The 18,817-nt window shown below is 50.1% G+C and overlaps 1 protein-coding gene across 2 annotated transcripts; it reads left to right on the top strand.

Annotated features, from left to right (window-relative positions):
* The first annotated feature begins 6,236 nt into the window (after positions 1-6,236).
* Positions 6,237-18,326, top strand: LOC128324510 (weak toxin 2-like). Of its 2 annotated transcripts, XR_008306907.1 has the most exons (4): positions 6,237-6,758; positions 12,434-12,538; positions 13,976-14,077; positions 17,401-18,326. XR_008306907.1 is itself a non-coding variant. In XM_053249180.1 (3 exons), the coding sequence occupies exons 1-3, from the start codon at positions 12,484-12,486 to the stop codon at positions 17,604-17,606; spliced, it is 363 nt and encodes a 120-aa protein (XP_053105155.1). In that variant the 5' UTR covers positions 11,503-12,483; the 3' UTR covers positions 17,607-18,326. The 2 variants fall into 2 exon arrangements, 1 of the variants encoding a protein (XP_053105155.1); XM_053249180.1 differs by lacking the exon at positions 6,237-6,758 and having other exon boundaries at positions 11,503-12,538.
* The last annotated feature ends 491 nt before the right edge of the window (positions 18,327-18,817 follow it).

The raw sequence follows: 18,817 nt of genomic DNA, 5'->3' as shown, positions 1-18,817 counted from the left end.
CTCAGATTATGGATTTGTGCTGGGACTGAATTCCACAGCCCAGGAGCAGCTACAGAGAAGACCCACCTCTGAGTTGCCACCAGACGAACTGGTGGCAACTGGATAAAAACCTCTTCAGATGACCTTAACGTGCGGTGGGGATCATGCAGAAGAAGAAGGCACTCTCTAAGACATTGAGTTACAGTTCTCGGCTGGTGTAGGAGGTCACCCAAGCTTGGGATTACATCCCCCCCACATGCTCCAAAAGGCAGGAAGTCGTCATACTTGAAGATCCTTAATCCAGTGCATGTGGGCGGATCTCCTCAGTTCTACTTCCTGCCTTTGCTCCAGAAGGCTCGCATTACAGCTCGCAGGCTTTGGCCTAGTTAACTAGGCCTCTTCTTTTCTTCTGCTTATATTCCTATTGTTTTTGACTATTTCCAATCTATTCTTCACCTGGTATTCTACTACTATTAGTTCTCTCTAGTTACTAAAGAAAAAAGAAATAATAATAATAATAATTTTAATTTTTTTAAAAAAAAATTCATATCTGTTCTTCTACTGTCCTTTCTGTTATTCGTTACCTCTCCTCACCTCTTGCCGACCTTTTGGCCGATGTCCGCTAAAAAGACCTTCGGACTCCTGGCTATTAGGGAGAGATCCGCCCATCAGCGCCTGTTCCCGCCAAAAACTCGGGACTGCGCAAATCCTGTAAGAAAAATGGCAGATGTATCAGATGACCTTGCTGGCGCCTGTAGGCCACAGCGGTCCTCTCTGTTGCCAGATACTGGTGAGGAGACTGGGCGCAATTCATGCCACCAGCAATCCACCGAAGCAGGACGCAGGTGGCGGCACCAGAATCGGAGGCTTTCCTACAAGGAGGCCCCGTTGGTGGCCAGATACCGGTGGGGAGACTGGGTGCAATCCATGCCACCAGCAATCCACCGAAGCAGGACGCAGGTGGCGGCACCAGAGGCTTCCCTACAAGGAGGCCCCGTTGGTGGCCAGATACCGGTGAGGAGACTGGGCGCAATTCATGCCACCAGCAATCCACCGAAGCAGGACGCAGGTGGCGGCACCAGAATCGGAGGCTTTCCTACAAGGAGGCCCCGTTGGTGGCCAGATACCGGTGGGGAGACTGGGTGCAATCCATGCCACCAGCAATCCACCGAAGCAGGACGCAGGTGGCGGCACCAGAGGCTTCCCTACAAGGAGGCCCCGTTGGTGGCCAGATACCGGTGAGGAGACTGGGCGCAATTCATGCCACCAGCAATCCACCGAAGCAGGACGCAGGTGGCGGCACCAGAGGCTTCCCTACAAGGAGGCCCCGTTGGTGGCCAGATACCGGTGAGGAGACTGGGCGCAATTCATGCCACCAGCAATCCACCGTAGCAGGACACAAGTGGCAGCACCAGAATCGGAGGCTTCCCTACAAGGAGGCCCCGTTGGTGAGAGAGCTTTCGCCTGGCAGCGCAAGCAAGGTAAGCCTGTGATGTTTGGCCTCGCCCCCCCCCCCCAACTCCTTTCCCTAGCAGTTGGGCGTGCAGGAGGAGGACTGCCTCAGCGAGTATTGGGGCCACGCTGAAAGGAACGTCAGCAGGAGTGGCCGCCCCAGAGCCTGTCGAATCAGACGGGGAAGACGTGCAGGATGATGAGGCAGGTGGTGCTGAGCCCGTGGATGGGGCGTCAGAGCACCCAGAAGGCCATGAACAGCTCCCCCCGGTAAGATCGGGACTTGCTCGGGGGGGAGGAGGTGAGTGCAGATGCCCCCTATGTGGCCCCTCCCTCAGGGCCTACTCCTACAGGGAATGTGGGGGTTCCCCCTGATGCTTCCACTGTAAAGGGCTGGATTCAGGAGGCCGTTCAGGTCTCACTGGCAGCGGCGCTTAAAGCGCGGAAGCCTGCAAGGCATTGCAAGGCAGGCTGTGATCCATGTGTCGCCCTCAGACTCTCAGGAGGAGACGGTGCCCGCTAAGCAGCCCAGGGTGGCTATACGCCAGGACTCTGTGCCCTTGTGTAGGGGGAGGTCTTCAGATGAGTCTGGAGAGGACTCCCCAGATCTATTGTGACCCAGGGTCAGTGGGTCAGAGACATTGCTGGGCAACCCAGACAAGGGGCCCTCCTCCTCGGAAGAGGGGGAGATGATTGAGGACTCTGCTGCAAACTTACACAGTCAGAGGCTCTCTCTTATGGTGGATTTTCAGCCACTAATTAACCAGGCTATTGCTGCGCTTGATCTGTAGCCAGTTACAGAGGAACAGATCTCTCCTGTGTCCAAGGGCTCCTTGGTGCTGCCTAAGGCTAAGGTACCGCAGATTAAATCAGTGATACCTGAGGGCTTTACTAAGACCATCAAGGAGGAATGGGCAGCTATTGCGACTCCCAAAGCGTATGTTGACATTGGCTAGCAAATTGTACAACTTTGAGGAGGAGACTCTGGACTTGCTGAAGGTGCCACTTACGGTTGCTCACTTTGGGGCCCTACTTAGTAGCACAGTGGTACCCAAGGATGGGGACTCCTCTTCTAAGGAGCCAGAAAACAGAAAAGCAGAATCTGCACTGCGCAGGGCCCACGAGGCTTGAGCAGTGGCCATCAGAGCTGACACCACTGTGTCCTTGGTGTCTAGAGCATCGGTCTTGTGGATTGGCGAGTTACCCAATGACCCTCCCACTAATCAATCTAAGATGTGGCGTAAGCTACTTCGTCTGCAGAGGACGGCTGCCTTTTCAGCGGATGCTACTCTGGACAGTGTTCAGTTCTCGGCACGTGCGGTCAGTGCAGGTGTCCTGGCAAGACGCAACATATGGCTAAAATTTTGGAAGTTGATAATACGTCTAGGGCTAAATTAGCCGCTGTTCCCTATGCTGGGGGGAAAGCTAATTGGGAATGAGGCCCTGAAAGAGGTCCTCATTGAAACTAAGGATAACCGCAGGGCTCTGCCATCAGCTCCTAGGAAGAAGGACAAGAGTTTTAATCATAGACCGATGCAAACCTTCAGGGCGTTTAGACCTCAGTTTGTCAGAGGGAGCCTTTTAGGCCTTTTCGATCGCAGTGGAACAGATCCAGAGGCCAAGGCAGGCAAGGGTTCACTCAGCAGAACCATCAGTCTCTCGGAAACCAGCAGCGGGGCCCCCATGCAGCAGTCCTGACTCCCACTCAGGCAAAGTGGGGGTCTGCCATTTGGACTGTTTTGGAAAGAATCCATCAACAGGTGGGTTCTTTCCATTAGCCTACACGGGTACGAAGTGGAGCTGGCCAGCCCCCCAGGAAACAGATTCCTCCTTACGCCTAGATCTGGGAAACCGGAAAAGCACAAGGGGTTGTCCATGGCCATTCAGTATCTGGTGGCTATAGGGGCCATAGAGGAGGTCCCACCTCTTCAGAGAGGCAAGGGCATCTATTCTGTGATTTTACGGTGCCAAAAAAGGACGGATCGGCCAGGGCAGTTCTCAACCTACGCCCAGTCAACCGTTTTGTGATAAAAAGGAGGTTCAGGATGGAAACCCTTTGTACCATCTCAGAGGCATTGCAGATGGGGGACTACATGGCTTCAATAGATCTCCAGGAGGCCTATTTACACATCCCCATTCATCCACGCAGTCGACATATACTCCACTTCTGCTACATGGGGAGGCATTATCAGTACAGAGCCCTTCCTTTTGGTCTCTCATCAGCCACCCGAGTTTTTATGAAGGTTCTAGTCTGCTAGTGGCCACTTTATGCACTGAGAGGGTCCACCTGTATTGTTACCTCGACAACTTGCTCAAGAAGGGGCAGTTCAGTCGGCTTTGTCCAGAACAATGTCTGTGTTACGTGCGCATGGGTTTCTGATAAATGTGGGCAAGGGTCACCTGATGCCCACACAGAGCCTTCGTCATTTGGGCATGGTAATGGACACCTCAGTAGGCAAACTGTTTCTGCCACAGGATCGGATGGAGGTCTTAACGTCACTGGCTCGTGTGATTGCTTCGAGACTGTGGGCCAGCCTTCTCAATCTAGCAAGTTTGTTGGGTCTCATGGTGGCGGCTATGGTCTCGGTGCCTTGGGCGAGGTTTTCATCTACGCCAGTTACAGTGGGGTTTCCTCCTTTACCAGCACAGGATTGCCCTCAAATGTGACAAGAACATTCCTCTCTAGGTGTCTCTTCGCGAGTCGATTCGTTGGACGGCCCGGGGAACCTAGACAAGGGCAAGATGTTCATAGAACCCGAGAGAGTGATGGTCACGACGGACACCAGTCTATCGGGCTGGGGGGCTCACTGTTGGAACAGTTCTGCCCAGGGGCTTTGGTCGGTGGAAGAGTTGCTCCATAGCATAAACTGGCTCGAGCTGTGGGCTGTCTTTCTGGCCCTAAGAGCCTTCACGCCCTTGGTGAAGGGAAGGAATATCTTAATGTGTACAGAACAACTTAATATCCATTCTGGACCATCATGTAAACAGAATTTCCAATGTTCGGGCAGATTGGCTAAGACGGCAGGAGATCCAGCCGGCAGAATGGGGCCTGCACCCTCAAGTATTTAGGTGGCTGACAGAGCAGCTGGGGTGTCCCCAGATAGACTTGTTTGCATATCCTCAGAATGCCAAGATTCAGAAGTTTTACTCACGTTTCCCGATGTTGGGGGCAGAAGAGACGGATACGCTATCGGTGCCATGGCCTCCGTGTCTGCTGAATGCATTTCCTCCAGTGCCGCTGCTCTCCCGTTACCTCAGGAAGCTGCGGGGTTTCCGGGCATCCCTGATAATGATTGCGTCTTTTTGGCCCAGAGGGCCTTGGTTTTCCGAGATCGTCGACTTGACCGTAGGTCATCCACTCAGTTTGCCAGACCATCCAGTTCTGCTGTGTCAAGGTCCGATTTACCATCCTTGCATCTAGAAAGTGTTCAGCCAACAAGATTTACCAATCGACTTGGCGTAGTTTTCTGCACTGGAGGGCAAAGCTCTCCCTGCAGCTGGACAAGTGCAGGTCGAGGGGATTACTAGGTTTTCTTCAGGATGGCCTTGCGCTTGGTCTGAAACCCAACACGCTTAAACACCAGGCGGCATGCTTGATCCAGATGTTGTTTCCTCATCAGCGTTTGTTCAGGCGTGGCACCCTCTTCTACGCAAGTTCTTGAGGGGGGCAGCTTTGTTGTCTCCTCTGGTCTGCCATCGTTTTCCGTCATGGGATTTGCATATTGTGTTGTGGGGTCTGCAGTTTCTGCCATTTGAACCACTTTGATCTGTATCATTGCAGATGCTGTCCTGGAAGGTGGCCTTTTTAGTAGCTGTAACATCAGCCAGGAGGGTTTCTGAATCGCAGGCTCTGTCAGTTCAGAGTAATTTGTGTAATTTCTCTAAGGACTCTGTGAGACTTATCCCGGATCCTTCGTTTATCCCTAAGGTAAAGTCTCAGTTTAATCGTGAGGCGGTCATTTAATTACCTTCTTTTTGTCCGGATGCTCGTCACCCTGCAGAGAAGGAGTGCAACCGGACGCAGGCTTTTCGTAAGTCAGATGCTCTTTTTGTGGCCTTTAAGGCTTCTAAGATGGGATGCAAGGTCTCTTCAGCCATTATTGCTCGATGGGATCATTCATGCATTACGATGTTGTATGAAGCCCAGAAACTTTCGGTGCCTGGTCAGATTACGGCGCACTCAACTACATCGGCAGCCACTTCCACTGTGTTATCTTCACCGGTGTCCCATGAAGAGATTTGCAAGGCGGCTACTTGGTCGTCGCCTTTTACATTTTCAAGGCATTACAAGTTGGATGAACATGAAGCTGCCAGAGCAGCATTTGGTCGGAGGGTCCTGCAACAGGTCCTTCCGGGTCAGTAGCTCCAGCTTGGGTATTTCCCTCCCGTGGTTGGTGCTGTGGTATGTCCCAAGCTTGGGTGACCTCCTACACCAGCCGAGAAAGGTACATTGGTACTCACCGCGAAGGTGTCTTCTGGCTGGTGTAGAAGAGGTCACCCAAGGCCCGCCCGGGTTGTGTTAGGCTGGAGCTGACGATCTGGTTGTAGGGGGACAGTTTTTCTGTCTTTCTCTGCATTATTGTTTGTATATTGTTGTATATTCTCAGTTGTGTTCTGTGGTTTTCATTCCGTAGCTTGAGCTGTTGTAAGCACTGAGGAGATCCGCCCACATGCACTGGGTTAAGGATCTTCAAGTATGACGACTTCCTGCCTTTTGGAGCATGTGGGGGGGATGTAATCCCAAGCTTGGGTGACCTCTTCTACACCAGCCAGAAGACACCTTCACGGTGAGTACCAATGTACCTTTCCTCCCCAAAGCTGGGGAGATGCATAGCGTGGCTTCAGCTTGTGACCAAAGGGAGCAGGCAGGCTTGCCCTTAAAGCATCAGAGTCTCAAGGGCTAGTGCCTGCACTTTGAGTTGGTCCCAGAAGCAAACAGACAGCCTGCGCCCAAAATCAGACAGATTCCAGTGCACAACGCACAACTGAATTGTGCTGAAATGGAGAATTGGTTGCTGGAATGCCCGCTGGTGGGAAGGAGTTGTGGGACAAAGGGATAAGGGTGGGTTGTAGGCTTCCCTTTGGGAAGTGAAGGAGACACAAGGGCACCCACTTTCCCCACTTTCCGACTCAGAAAAGGCTCCCTTGCCCAGGACCCTGACAGGCATGTCACTCGCTGTGGCTCCACAGTTCTCTGGTTCCGGCAGAACAATAGCCACAGAATTCTGAGGCAGTTAGCAGGGGCTGCCTGTGGGAAAGGGCGGTGCGTTTCCGCTGATTTCTTTAGAGAGTGCTGGCGTGGGAAGAGAGGCAGTGGCTGGAAGCAGGTAAGGGGGCCTGGGGACACCGGCAGGTGAAACTGGGTGGGGACCAGGGCAGTTCTCAGCGGCCCCAGGAGGTGGTGAGGGCCACCAGCTTGGATGGCTTCAAGTGAGGCTTAGACGGGTTCGTGGCGGGCCGGTCTAGCAGGAGAGGGGGCATGCTCACCTCTCTTGCCTGTGGGCTTCCCAGACGCAACTGTTGGGTGTTGGACAAGATGGGCCTCATCCAGCAGGGCTGCTCTAAGGAAAGAGGGGCATGATGAGGTTGTAGCCAAGTGACAGAGTGTGGATTTTGTACAACGTAAATCCCATGTGGGAGAGTTCAGTTGTGCGGGGTGGCGGTGGGGGTGGTAAGCAGACCTGTGTGCTTTGGATCAGCTGGTTAAGCAGGTTAAGGATACGGTGGGCTGTGACTGGCACTCCTCTGGGTAGTCCGTTGTTTATTATTATTATTATTATTATTATTATTAATATTATTATCATTGTTATTTTACATTTATTTTTATTTTTATTATATTATTTATATATTTATATATATTATATAAATTTATAAATTTATATTTATAATTACATTTTATATTACATTTATCTTCCTCCAAGAAGCCCAGAGCGGTTTACTATATACTTGAGTTTCTCTTTCACAACAACCCTGTGAAGTAGGTTAGGCCAAGAGAGAAGTGACTGGCCCAGAGTCACCCAGCTAGTTTCATGGCTGAATGGGGATTTGAACTCGGGTCTCCCCGCTCCTAGTCCAGCACTCTAACCACTACACCACGCTGGCTCCTTTACTAACAAGCAAGCATCCCCCACCCTGCCTCCCGTCTTTGGGACTTTAAGCAAATCATGCCAGTGCCTGACTCTTTCTCGCACCTCGCTTGAAGGTGAAAGAGAGGAAGCAAAGTTATAGCTTCCAATTAAAACAAGGCATTTTAGCTGAAATGACTAATCATTGGACCACTTCACAGACCCTGTTTGAAATGCGTGTGTCTTTAATGCAGGAATATATCCTTCTTTTTAAAGAATTCTGAGATTATTGCCTGCTTCTCTTCATCGACAGCCTAACGGGCACAGCTTGGAAACCAGGCCAGTCCAAAATACTCAAGTCGCTTCACCACTCCATAGCCCTTGTGCCAGTTTTTGTCTGCTGTAGGTTGGTTATTTTGTGTTAAAAAATAACACAATAACACTTTTTGGGGGGGTGAGTGGTAGGAGTGTTAAAAGGGGAGGTCCTCAGTGTAAGTGAGTTATATGGTGTATTTTTCAAATTTGACAAAGGATTCTCTCAAGTAAATGTTGCATAGAACTGCAGCAAATTCTATACAGTTTATTCCAAGTAAAGCTTTAATGAACTCATTGCAGCTTACTCACAAGTAATTGCTGTGTGCATAGGATTGCTGCTCAAGGACATATCCTAGAAATGTTTATATTGTGTGTGAGAGAAATAAGGTTTGCCTTAAAAAAAAAAAAAATTAAAAATCCAGGCCCAGGGCCTCCCCATCTCTGACAACTTTTAAAAAATCGGTAAAGATACATTTATTCACCCAAGGTTTTTAACTAGGCTGAGACTGAAATTTGGGGTGGTTGGTAAACAAACAAACAAGTAAGTAAATGAATAAGTGTGAGAAGAAAGGAAACGAGTGGGCAAGTGGGCTCCCTCTGTGTGTGGCGAAATACCCTGTGGTATTTTCAAGCGGTGTGATATGCAGGAATAGGTGCTCAAGATTCAAAACCTGCCCTCCACCTAGGGTTGCCAGCATTGCGTTGGCTGAAATCGGGATGCTGGGCGGGTGGGTGGGTGGGGGTGCTAGGGGGCCACCTAGGTTCAGGGCTTGTTTGGGCTCTAGGTGGCAGCCACCGGGCGTGCTTACCTAGTGGTGGGCATCACCACCAGATGGCTGGCTGCTGCTGCACGCAGGGTCGGTGCTACCGTTAGGCCAGTTAGGCAGCTGCCTAGGGCGCAGACCTCAGAGAAGCGCAGAGTGTAGTGTGTCCATGTGTTTGCCTAGGGTGCAGAATAGTCTGGCACCAGCCCTGGCTGCGCGGCTGTGTCAGAGCGGGACGGTGGTGAGAGCTCTCCTGCCTCCCAGACTATTGTGAAGTTATTATTATTATTTTATTATTATTATTTTACATGTTATATCCCGCTCTTCCTCCAAGGAGCCCATAGCTGTGTACTACATACTTGAGTTTCTCTTTCACAACAACCCTGTGAAGTAGGTTAGGCTGAGAGAGAAGTGACTGGCCCAGAGTCACCCAGCTAGTTTCCTCATGGCTGAATGGGGATTTGAACTCGGGTCTCCCCAGTCCTAGTCCAGCACTCTAACCACTACACCATGCTGGGGCATGCGCGCTGGCAACAGGTGTGCTGTACGGGCAAGACTAGGAGAGGCGAAAGACCCCCTTACCTGACCTGCCTTCCTCCCAAATGAAGCCGATCCAGCCGATTTCAGGCCTCTGCACATGCACATTTAGGAGGAAGGCAGGTTGGGTAAGGGGAGTGTTCTGCCGCCCCTGGTCTTGCCAGTCCAGCGCGTCTGTCACCAGTATGCGCGCCCCGAGCCCCCGACCCACTTCACAATCGTTTGGGAGGTGGGAGAGTTCTCGCCGCCGCCCCACTCCGCCGTGCAGTGGCAGCTTTAAAAGTTTTTTCAGTTTACATATTTTAAATATGTAAAATTTAAAATGGCGCAGTGGTAAAACTGCCGCCCTGTAACCAGAAGGTTACAAGTTCGATCCTGACCAGGGGCTCAAGGTTGACTCAGCCTTCCATCCTTCCGAGGTCGGTAAAATGAGTACCCAGAATGTTGGGGGCAATATGCTAAATCATTGTAAACCGCTTAGAGAGCTCCGGCTATAGAGCGGTATATAAATGTAAGTGCTATTGCTATTGCTATTGCTATTGCTAAATATATTATAAATATATAAATATATTAAATAAAGTTTAAGTGTTACAAGTTCGATCCTGACCAGGGGCTCAAGGTTGACTCAGCCTTCCATCCTTCCGAGGTCGGTAAAATGAGTACCCAGAATGTTGGGGGCAATATGCTAAATCATTGTAAACCGCTTAGAGAGCTCCGGCTATAGAGCGGTATATAAATGTAAGTGCTATTGCTATTGCTATTGCTATTGCTAAATATATTATAAATATATAAATATATTAAATAAAGTTTAAGTGTTACAAGTTCGATCCTGACCAGGGGCTCAAGGTTGACTCAGCCTTCCATCCTTCCGAGGTCAGTAAAATGAGTACCCAGAATGTTGGGGGGCAATATGCTAAATCATTGTAAACCGCTTAGAGAGCTCCGGCTATAGAGCGGTATATAAATGTAAGTGCTATTGCTATTGCTATTGCTAAGTGTAGGCTATACCTGAATTCACCCCGAAGAAACGCTGAATTCAAGGTTGACTCCCACCCTCACTCCAATATCTAACAGGAAAGAAATGGAGGGAAACCTCATCTTGGATTTGGGTAAAGATGGGAGGTGTGAAGTGGCCCAGCTCACCAAATTCAATGGGAGGTTCTTGGGAATGGGCAGCAGGAAGCCATCAGCGGAGACAACAGTGAGATAATTTTGAAGGCTGAGGGAGTCACTCTCTGCCTGTTACACAGTTTGCTAATGAATAGAAGATTGGCAGGGAAGAGAAAAGGGATCCTGCAAGCCTGTGCAGGTTTACTCAGAAGTAAGTCCATCTGAACATAGAGGGACTTGAACAAAAATATCTGGTATCTTTTCATTTTCACGCTTCTACCCAGCTAGCTACTTGTGTTTGTTTGCATCTGCATACATGTGTTTCTATTGTATGTGTTGTGTGCATCGCTGTGTGTATGTTTCTCTGTGCCTGTGTGTATGTTTCTTCCTCTGTGTGTGTGTGTGTGTATGTGTGTGTGTGTTGGGGTGTATGACTTTCTGTTGTGTGAGTTTGTGTTGTGTGTGTTGTTTTCCTGTGCTGTGTGCATGGGCGTGTGTTTGTGTTATGTCTTTGTGTTTCTGCAAGGGTGTGTGTGTGTGTGTGTGTGTGCATGTGCTTGTGTTTCTGTGCGCATGCACTTCTTTTGCATGTGTTTGTGTTTCTGTGTGTATTGTGGTTCACCCAGAGACTGGCCCAGGGCAGACGGAATCAGAGGAAGAGGGAGAATCCACCCTGGTTTGGAAACGAGATCCTGATGGCAGCCCCTCAGACCCATTAGAGCTGATTGCTCCCTTGGAGGAGCCCTTGAGCACAGAGGATCTGGTGTCCCCCAGTAGGGTTGCAACAACTCCTTCCCTAGAGCTCCTCCATTGCCCCCAGGCCCTCAAAAGCAGGGCTGAGCTGTGGGTCCAAAGGCAGAGTGCACGCCAGGCTGCTGGGGCTTCTTTCCCAATGGGTCTACTTGGGAGGAAGGGCAGCCAGCTTGGGTGCCTCCTTGGGCACCGTGCCCTAGGAGTCCAGGAAGGGGAGGACCCTTGCAAGACTTCAGTGCCTTCAGTTGTCGCTGGTTCTATGGTGGTTCAACAGCTCTCCTGCGTCCAGCTTGCTTTGCTCCATTGCTGCCTGGGGTTGTGGGTTCTGCCATGTATCTACAGCAGTGCCACAAAGGAACTCTGGGCTGGATGTGCATTAAAGTGAAACAGAATAACCCAAGAAGAGCCCTGCTGGCTGAGACCAAGGTCCATCTAGGGCAGGCGTCCCCAATCTGCGGCCCTCCAGATGTTGCTGAACTACAACTCCCAGCATACCCAGCCACAATAAATTGTGGCTAGGGATGATGGGAGTTGTAGTTCCGCAACATCTGGAGGGCCACAGATTGGGGACGCCTGATCTAGGGCATCATCCTGCTTCGTACAGCAGCCAAGCTGATGCCTCCAGGAAGCTCACAAGCAGGGCAGGAAGGCAAGAGTTCCACCAGTATTGTTTGCACAATTGCCCCCGTCCTCCAGTTTAGTATTCTGTTGCATCCTGCCTCTGAACCTGATATTTCCAGGTAGTCATCATAACTGATAGCCAATGACAGACATGTCTACCTCCATGAATTTCTCTTAACCCTTTCGAAGCCATCTGAGTTGGTGGGCCATCTTGCCACCTCTTGCAGCAGTGAATTCCCTAAATCAATTATGTGATGGGAACCTATTTTCATCTTTGGTGGACCTGCCCACCAGAGTGTTTTTTCAGACCTGTCGCATTAGTTGCAGAGATCTAGATGCTTCTATCTTATCAAAGAGAAATCAAATCTGCCATTTTCCAACCTGGAGGCTTTCCCCAAGCTGGATTCTTTGGGACTCTCATTGACTGACAGATCTGCTCTGCCTCCAGAACTGCTTGGTGCCACTCAAATATATGCCCCTGAGGGCTGTGTGACCCTCAAGGGCATTTTTTTCAAGTGGCTCTGGGCACTTCCAGAGGCAGAGCAGAGCACTGGAATTTGCTTTCCGATGCTGCACAGCTAGGAAAACTCTTTGCAGCACAGCTGTATCTTTCTGGGGATTCCATGCTGCGTTAGTGAGGACCCCAGCTCGTATGTTTATCACAGCTATTAAATGAACTTACCCTGAAATATGCAGCTTTTTGCTTTAAATGTCTGGGTTAAGCACTAATCTCACTGGATGATTGACCATCTGCTAGCATAATATGCATTCTGGGGGCTGAAGGGAATTGTGTATTTTTAAATTTAATTATTGAAAAGATGACTTTCTGCACTAAAGGGAAGCAGGCGGTTATCGAGACAGGCTGATCCATCCCAAGAGGCTGAGAAATGATGAAGGTTCCTCCTGTTCTGTTACTGGCTGTTGCCCTGTGGGCTAGGCAAGGTGAGTCTTTGCCATGGTGATTTGCTATGAGAGACTTCTTCTTGGGGTGTGATGAAGGGCTAGAAGGAAGGAGGGAGGGACAGAGCTGGTCTTGTGGTAGCAAGCATCAATGGTCCTCTTTACTAAGCAGGGTTTTCCCTGGTTTGAATTTGAATGGGAGAGGACCATTCAAATTGTATGAGCCCAGTTCATACACAACATGAAACCGGAGGTTGGCGAACCCGCGGTTTCAGTTCTAAACTGTAAATTGTGTGGCAGTTGTTCGTCAAACCGCAGCCCGCTGACATGCAGTTCCAAGGGATGGGAGGCCCTCCCTGCTGCTTGCCCACCAAGGCTGATCCTCGCAAGCTCCACGGCCAGACTGCGGTCAAAGCGTCTGCACATCAGTGCAGCGGCCGCAATTGCCCACGATCTCGAAGGGGGTGTGCTGAGTGTGATTGTGCATTTTCAGTGTGCTCTGCCCAACCTTGGCATGAAAGGGCATTTAAATCCTCTTAAATGCCATGCCATGCCATGCCAGCACTCTGGCAGTGATGGCACTGCCCCCCCTCCCCCGCAAAGAGCCCTGCACCAAAATAGTTCCACACAAGCACAATTTCAGGGTGGGGGTGGTGTTGGGGGGTTGCACTATTTCCCTGTGACTCATGGAAAGGAGAGGGATAGGAAGACTTCCTAGAAGGGGATATGTAGAGGAGGAAGGGCAAGGGATGCTGGGGGTGTGTGTCTGTCCCACCGTAACCTTGGATGATGTTGCAAAGGATCACCCCATCAAATCACTCCATGCAGACCAAACTGAAATCCTACTCCACTGGCAGCTTCCTGCCGGTGGGCTTGCCCTCTCAGGAGAAGGCCAGTCTACTGGGGAGGACCATGCGGCTTTGAGGTCCCCCTTCAGACTGCATGCTCACAAGTTGAGCTCTCACTTGTGTGGGGTCCCAAACTCTCCATGATAAAAAAGAAGAGATTCTCTGCCAACCCCTCCAAACCCCCACCCCATTCCCTGTGAAGCCTTGCAACCACCCAAAGGAGATTTTCACACTCCATGTGCTATATGGGTATTTAAGAGAGCGTCTTCTTCATTATGAGCCCCACCGCCCATTGAGGTCATCTGGAGAGGTCCGTCTCCAGTTGCCGCCAGCTCGGCTGGTGGCCACACAGGGACAGGCCTTCTTGGTTGCTGCCCCGAGACTGTGGAATGCACTCCCTACTCAGCTACGATCCTCCCCATGTCTGACAATTTTTAAAAAGCATTTGAAAACCCACCTCTTCACCCAAGCTTTTTCAGCTTTTTAACTTTTAAAAAAGTTTTTTTTAATGATTGCAAGGGTGTTGATAGACTTCCCTATTGAATGGGATGAAGGCCACCTTTTTCCCCTCAGGGTAGGACAAACTGCCTGTGCTTAAACATACAAATAAAAAGGTTCTTCCTCTCCATAGCTTGGTCCCTGGAATGCTACGTCTGCAACGTCTCTACATACAGAGGTTGTCAAGAGATCGTGAACTGTTCATCTACCGAACGCTTCTGCACAAGATATGCAGGTAAGCATGCACCTGGATCATTGACAGGGTCACAGCAGATCACAGTCAATTTCGGAAATCTTCTAAGAGGAAAAATGGAGGCTGCTTTTCGAAACACGAAAAATTTGCCCCCCATGGCTTCTATGGGTTGACCTTGATTGGAATTCAGACCATATCCATCATACCTCTCGAACAGTGGTAGGCAACCATGGCTCTCCAACTGTTGTTGAACTACAACTCCCATCATCCCTGGCCACAATTTATTGTAGCTGGGGATGATGGGAGTTGGTAGTTTGGCAGCAGCTGGAAAGCTATAGTTGCCTATCCCTGCTCTAGAATGTACACTAACAACAAAAAGACTGAATGCAAATAAACCTTCTAAGGCAGAGGTGCTCTACCTTGGGTCCCCAGATGCTGTTGGACACCAACTCCCATCATCCCCAGGCACAAGGCAAGGGCCTTTGACCATTGTGGCTGGGGCTGAGGGCAGCCCAACAAGATTTGGGGATCAAAGGCTGAGTATTCCTGCCTCGGTGTGCTTTATACTACAGGGAACATGGGTGGTCTTGAAACGTAAACTGATGGCTTGCAAATTCTAGCTCATTTGCCTTGCCAACAAAGGATCTCACCACCACGATGTTCTTTGGCACAATTTGGGATTTGTTTATTTATTTATTTATTTTTAATGGTTCAGTTTTCATACCTCCTTTCATAATGCATCCTAAGGTGGGTAGGTGGGTGGTTTGCAAAAATTAATGCAGCCTAAGGTGGTTTACAAAAACAAGACCCCTTGGCAAAGGCAGTGCCGCAGCTACTGCTGGGCAAGGAGGGGACCAGTATCCCTGGGTAAATGGCTTTGGAGGCCTCCACATGTCCCAGTGCTGGACACTGCCGGAGTGGGCAGCAATGCAGTAGGGTGCTGACCAGCCCCCTTTGCCCCTGGACACAGGCCGAGCTAAAACATGTTGGGCCAGGACTAAAGTTTAATACAGAGGCATTTGGGGCTCTCCCTCTCTTCTTACCTTTATTCAATACTGGAATAATACAACAAAAGATGATGTTAGTCTCTCCTTCTGGAGGAGGTGCCCTCACCCCGTCATTGTTTTAGCTGCTCTTTTCAACGCCTTTCCCAGATCTACACTCCCCTGTTTGACATGACAAACAGTCATCAGAACTGTTGATCAGAAGTGTGATCACAAACGGGTGACCAGAAGTGTGCACAGTATTCCACATACTTCTGCACCCACAATTTAAAAATAGAGCCAATATGATAGTGGCCCTTTTAACATGTTCAATCTGTTGCCTAATCATCTCCGATACTGATATGGTCTGGCCTGCTGTTGTTCATTGCAAAGCCCAGGGATCAGTGGCAGCCTCCATCCACCCTCCGTGTGGCTCCCTGACGAATTGGGCTGAACCTCTGGCTGAAGCTGAGTACTCTGGATAGTCCCCATGGCACCACATGGAGGCAGCCATTCCCATCCTGCGGTGCTGTTCTTTGCCCAGTGCTGGGGTGTGTGTGTGGGAGGGGGGCTTCTTTAAGGGAGACAGAGCCCTTTTGAGCCCATGTGCCATCTTGGACAAGGTGCATGGAATGCTGGGAAGTCTAGCCTTTCCCAGAACTTTCCCCTTCGATCTCTCAAAAGAAGCCTCCATGGTCTTTCCCAGATGGCGGGCTTAATCACGGGATTACGCGACTTGTCGTTAGTCACATAGAAGCCGTAGCTTGAAGCCGAAATAATAACAATTCTGGGGATGTTTACATAGGGCTGCTTTGATGTGGTGTCCCTCTGTTCCTTTCAAATTTGTCCCATGGACCGTTCATACCACTTGCCCCTGGGTCTTTCTCGGGTCCCTTCTGGCCAATGGCTTTTAATAGTATGTATGTATGTATTTTATTTAACATATTTTTATACTTACATCTCTGGGTGTAATGCCTTCCCGCCCCCGTCCTCTGCACATGCATGTTGGGCGTTTCTAAAAACTTTCATTTTAATGAATAAAAAACATTTATTTTATCAAAACTATTTTATTTTATTTTTAACTTCTTGTTAGGGGGACTTCTGCAAGACCACCAACTTGCAATGCCACATAACCCCCTCCCACGCAAGTCTCTGTAAAAAATGGCACTCTTCTCCTAGCAATTTTGAGCCTGAAATTTCCATTTGTATCAATGGATCCCCCCCACCTTGCCCCCATTTGGTGTTCTGTAAGATCAGCCAGCTGGCTGCCCTCCATCCCGCCCTGCCCTGCCCGCCCTTCCAGCTGGAAAAAAGCAGCTGCAGAGGAAGCCAGGAGAGCAAGCCAGGCGGGTGGAGAAGCACGGAGGTCGGTGGGCCAAATCCTTTCTCTCTCTCTTCCCCCCCCCCGCCGCCATGTTGACTTGTGCAAGATCACTGACTCAGCAAAGAAAGTGGTCTTGCTGGGTGTCACACAAGATCACCCAGCAAAATGTTTAAAAAGAATGCAAAAATAAAGTTGCCACTCTATCACTATGGCCCCTCCTTACACCTCAGAAGAAACATCGGGGTACTTTGAAGTTTCCCCAAAAGCTGCCGCAGAAAGTGGAACTTTTTAGCATGGGGATGGTTTGGGCAACGCTCCAACGTACAGGGGAAATCCCAAATCATGTCTGGAGTGCTCCCTGGTGCCTCGCAGGGACTTCAAGGTAAATCCCCCCTGATGTATGCACCCCCACCCCACCCCAGGATACTTCGAAGTAAATCTGCCATCTGGGAACAGCCCAACTCTCTTAAAGGGCCCTCCCAGCAGATCTGACCAAGAAAAATGCAGAGGTCAGCAGATTTTTTGGCGAAGTGGCTCTCACTTTTTCAATAGTGAAGATCAGTGGTCTAGACCAGTGTATCTCAACCACTGGTCCGTGGACTGGTGCCGGTCCATGAGGAGTTGACCGTGAAGAGTTGGACCGTGCTGGTCCATGAGGAATTTATTCCCTGCACCAAACAATTTTGAGTTGGTGGGGGCCACTGCTGCTGGGAGCTCTCCAGAGCTAATTTCAAGGCAGGCAGCCCTCACTGCTGGGATAATGTTAATTTTGAGGAAGCTAAATGAGTATTATCCCAGCAGCGAGGGCTGCCTGCCTAGAAATGAGCTCTGGAGAGCTCCCATCGGCGGTGCCCCCCCAGCTTGAAATTGTTTTGGGGGGTGCATGGGGGTGAGGGTGAGGGGGGTGGCCCCTTTACTAACTGCTGGTCCTGGAAACTGCGCACAAAGGATGTACCGGTCCATGACTCCAAAAACGTTGAGAAACACTGGTCTAGACAGTGCTTGGTCTGAGCGAGCCTTTTGACCACAATTCTTCCCCATTCCCTTCTTACATCTAGCTATAAGCACCACAATTGGATACTCAATGCTCCAAGGCTGTGCAGCCGTCTGCCCGATCGGAAAAGCATTTCCAGAATTCTACACCTTGACGTGCTGCCAGGAAAACAGGTGCAACGGAGCAGGCGGTATCCAGGGCTGCACATCTCTGCTCGCAGCAAGCCTCTTCATGAGCTTCACCCCAGCTTTGACTCTTACAGGACTCTGACATGGCAAACAGAAAGGAACCTGCCCTGTGTGGAAGTCAGGAGATTCCCCCTTGCCATTCCTTCCATCCAGTTTAAACCACTGTGTCAAAGGCAATCCTCGGCCTCACTCTTGCTGTAATTTTTCATTTCTGGGTCAATTCTCGATGCTGCCTGCTTGGTCAGAGCTTTCAGGAGGAACATGCAACGCCCTCGGCAACAGCCTGACTCACTGCAGGAGGTTCTGCTGACCACTGAATCCGTCACGGCAGGGCTGAACAAGAATGTCCCGCTTCCCAAAGCTCGCCACCTGATTGCTGCCTTGCTTGGTGTGCTGGATCCATCAGGGGCTTGGTATTGCAGCGAGGATCTCCTGCCGCAGGTTCACTGGGGTCTGTTTCATGCTGTGTAATATCGTCTCTGGCTCATCCTTGCTTTTATAGCTTTGCAGGTGCCGTATCCACCGACAGAAAAACGAAAAAAGGGGGAAACTGGAGCACAATTTGTAGCCTGTTGTTCTTTTCAGTGTACAAAATGCCACAGAGTTGTGAACTGCGCGGCTAGGTTAGGGAGTCCAAGGGAGAAGCATTTCTCAAGGCCACCGAGTGAACTTCCTGCATGCCCAGATATTTGAAGAATAAAGGATGGATCCCTTTGCAATAATTAGCAGTCCAAAAGAAATAGTATTATTTCATTGTAATGAATAAAATAACACTGTATTATAATATCAATAAATCATACTTTAGGAGGTTTGAATGGTCTCTTTGTGGCCCACATGATTCAAAAGGAGCCATGTCAAAAGAGGGCCACTCAGGACGTCTTCTGCAGACATTCCGACACCCTCCCAGGATCTCTCTTCCAAGGAGCCTGTTCTCACGACCAGAGATTCCTGGGTACTAGGATTCACCCAGGAATCTGTGGTTATCTGGGATACCGGGAGTCCTCCCAACCCAGCAGCTCTGAACCTGGATAGCCCAGGTCCACTACACAGGTTAAAGGTGAAGTAGGATAAAAATGGAGCCAATCCTACCTTTTGTTTTGGTTATCTGTGGGGCCGCACTGTTTTAAACTGTCCCCAGGCAGCTGGTGGCCATGTTTACCATAGAGCCCTTTGGCTTGTGGGACCAGGAGGAGCAGAACTGAGGGCTGCCTTTCCACTGCCCACACAATGTATTGTGGGAGAGCTGGAGACCCCCAGCTCCCAGTATCAGCAATGGAGATCGCCCCTGTAACT

This window comes from Hemicordylus capensis, chromosome 4, assembly GCF_027244095.1.
Source record: "Hemicordylus capensis ecotype Gifberg chromosome 4, rHemCap1.1.pri, whole genome shotgun sequence".
In the NCBI taxonomy this organism is placed as follows: Eukaryota; Metazoa; Chordata; class Lepidosauria; order Squamata; family Cordylidae; genus Hemicordylus; species Hemicordylus capensis.
This window is presented reverse-complemented; position numbering and strand designations above follow the sequence as displayed.

Excerpts from the sequence above, each read along its gene's own strand:
- LOC128324510 (XM_053249180.1), top strand. The coding sequence starts at position 12,484 with ATGATGAAGGTTCCTCCTGTTCTGTTACTGGCTGTTGCCCTGTGGGCT. Across the intron at positions 12,539-13,975 it reads TGCCCTGTGGGCTAGGCAAG|CTTGGTCCCTGGAATGCTAC; the intron begins GTGAGTCTTTGC and ends TCCTCTCCATAG. Across the intron at positions 14,078-17,400 it reads CTTCTGCACAAGATATGCAG|CTATAAGCACCACAATTGGA; the intron begins GTAAGCATGCAC and ends TCTTACATCTAG.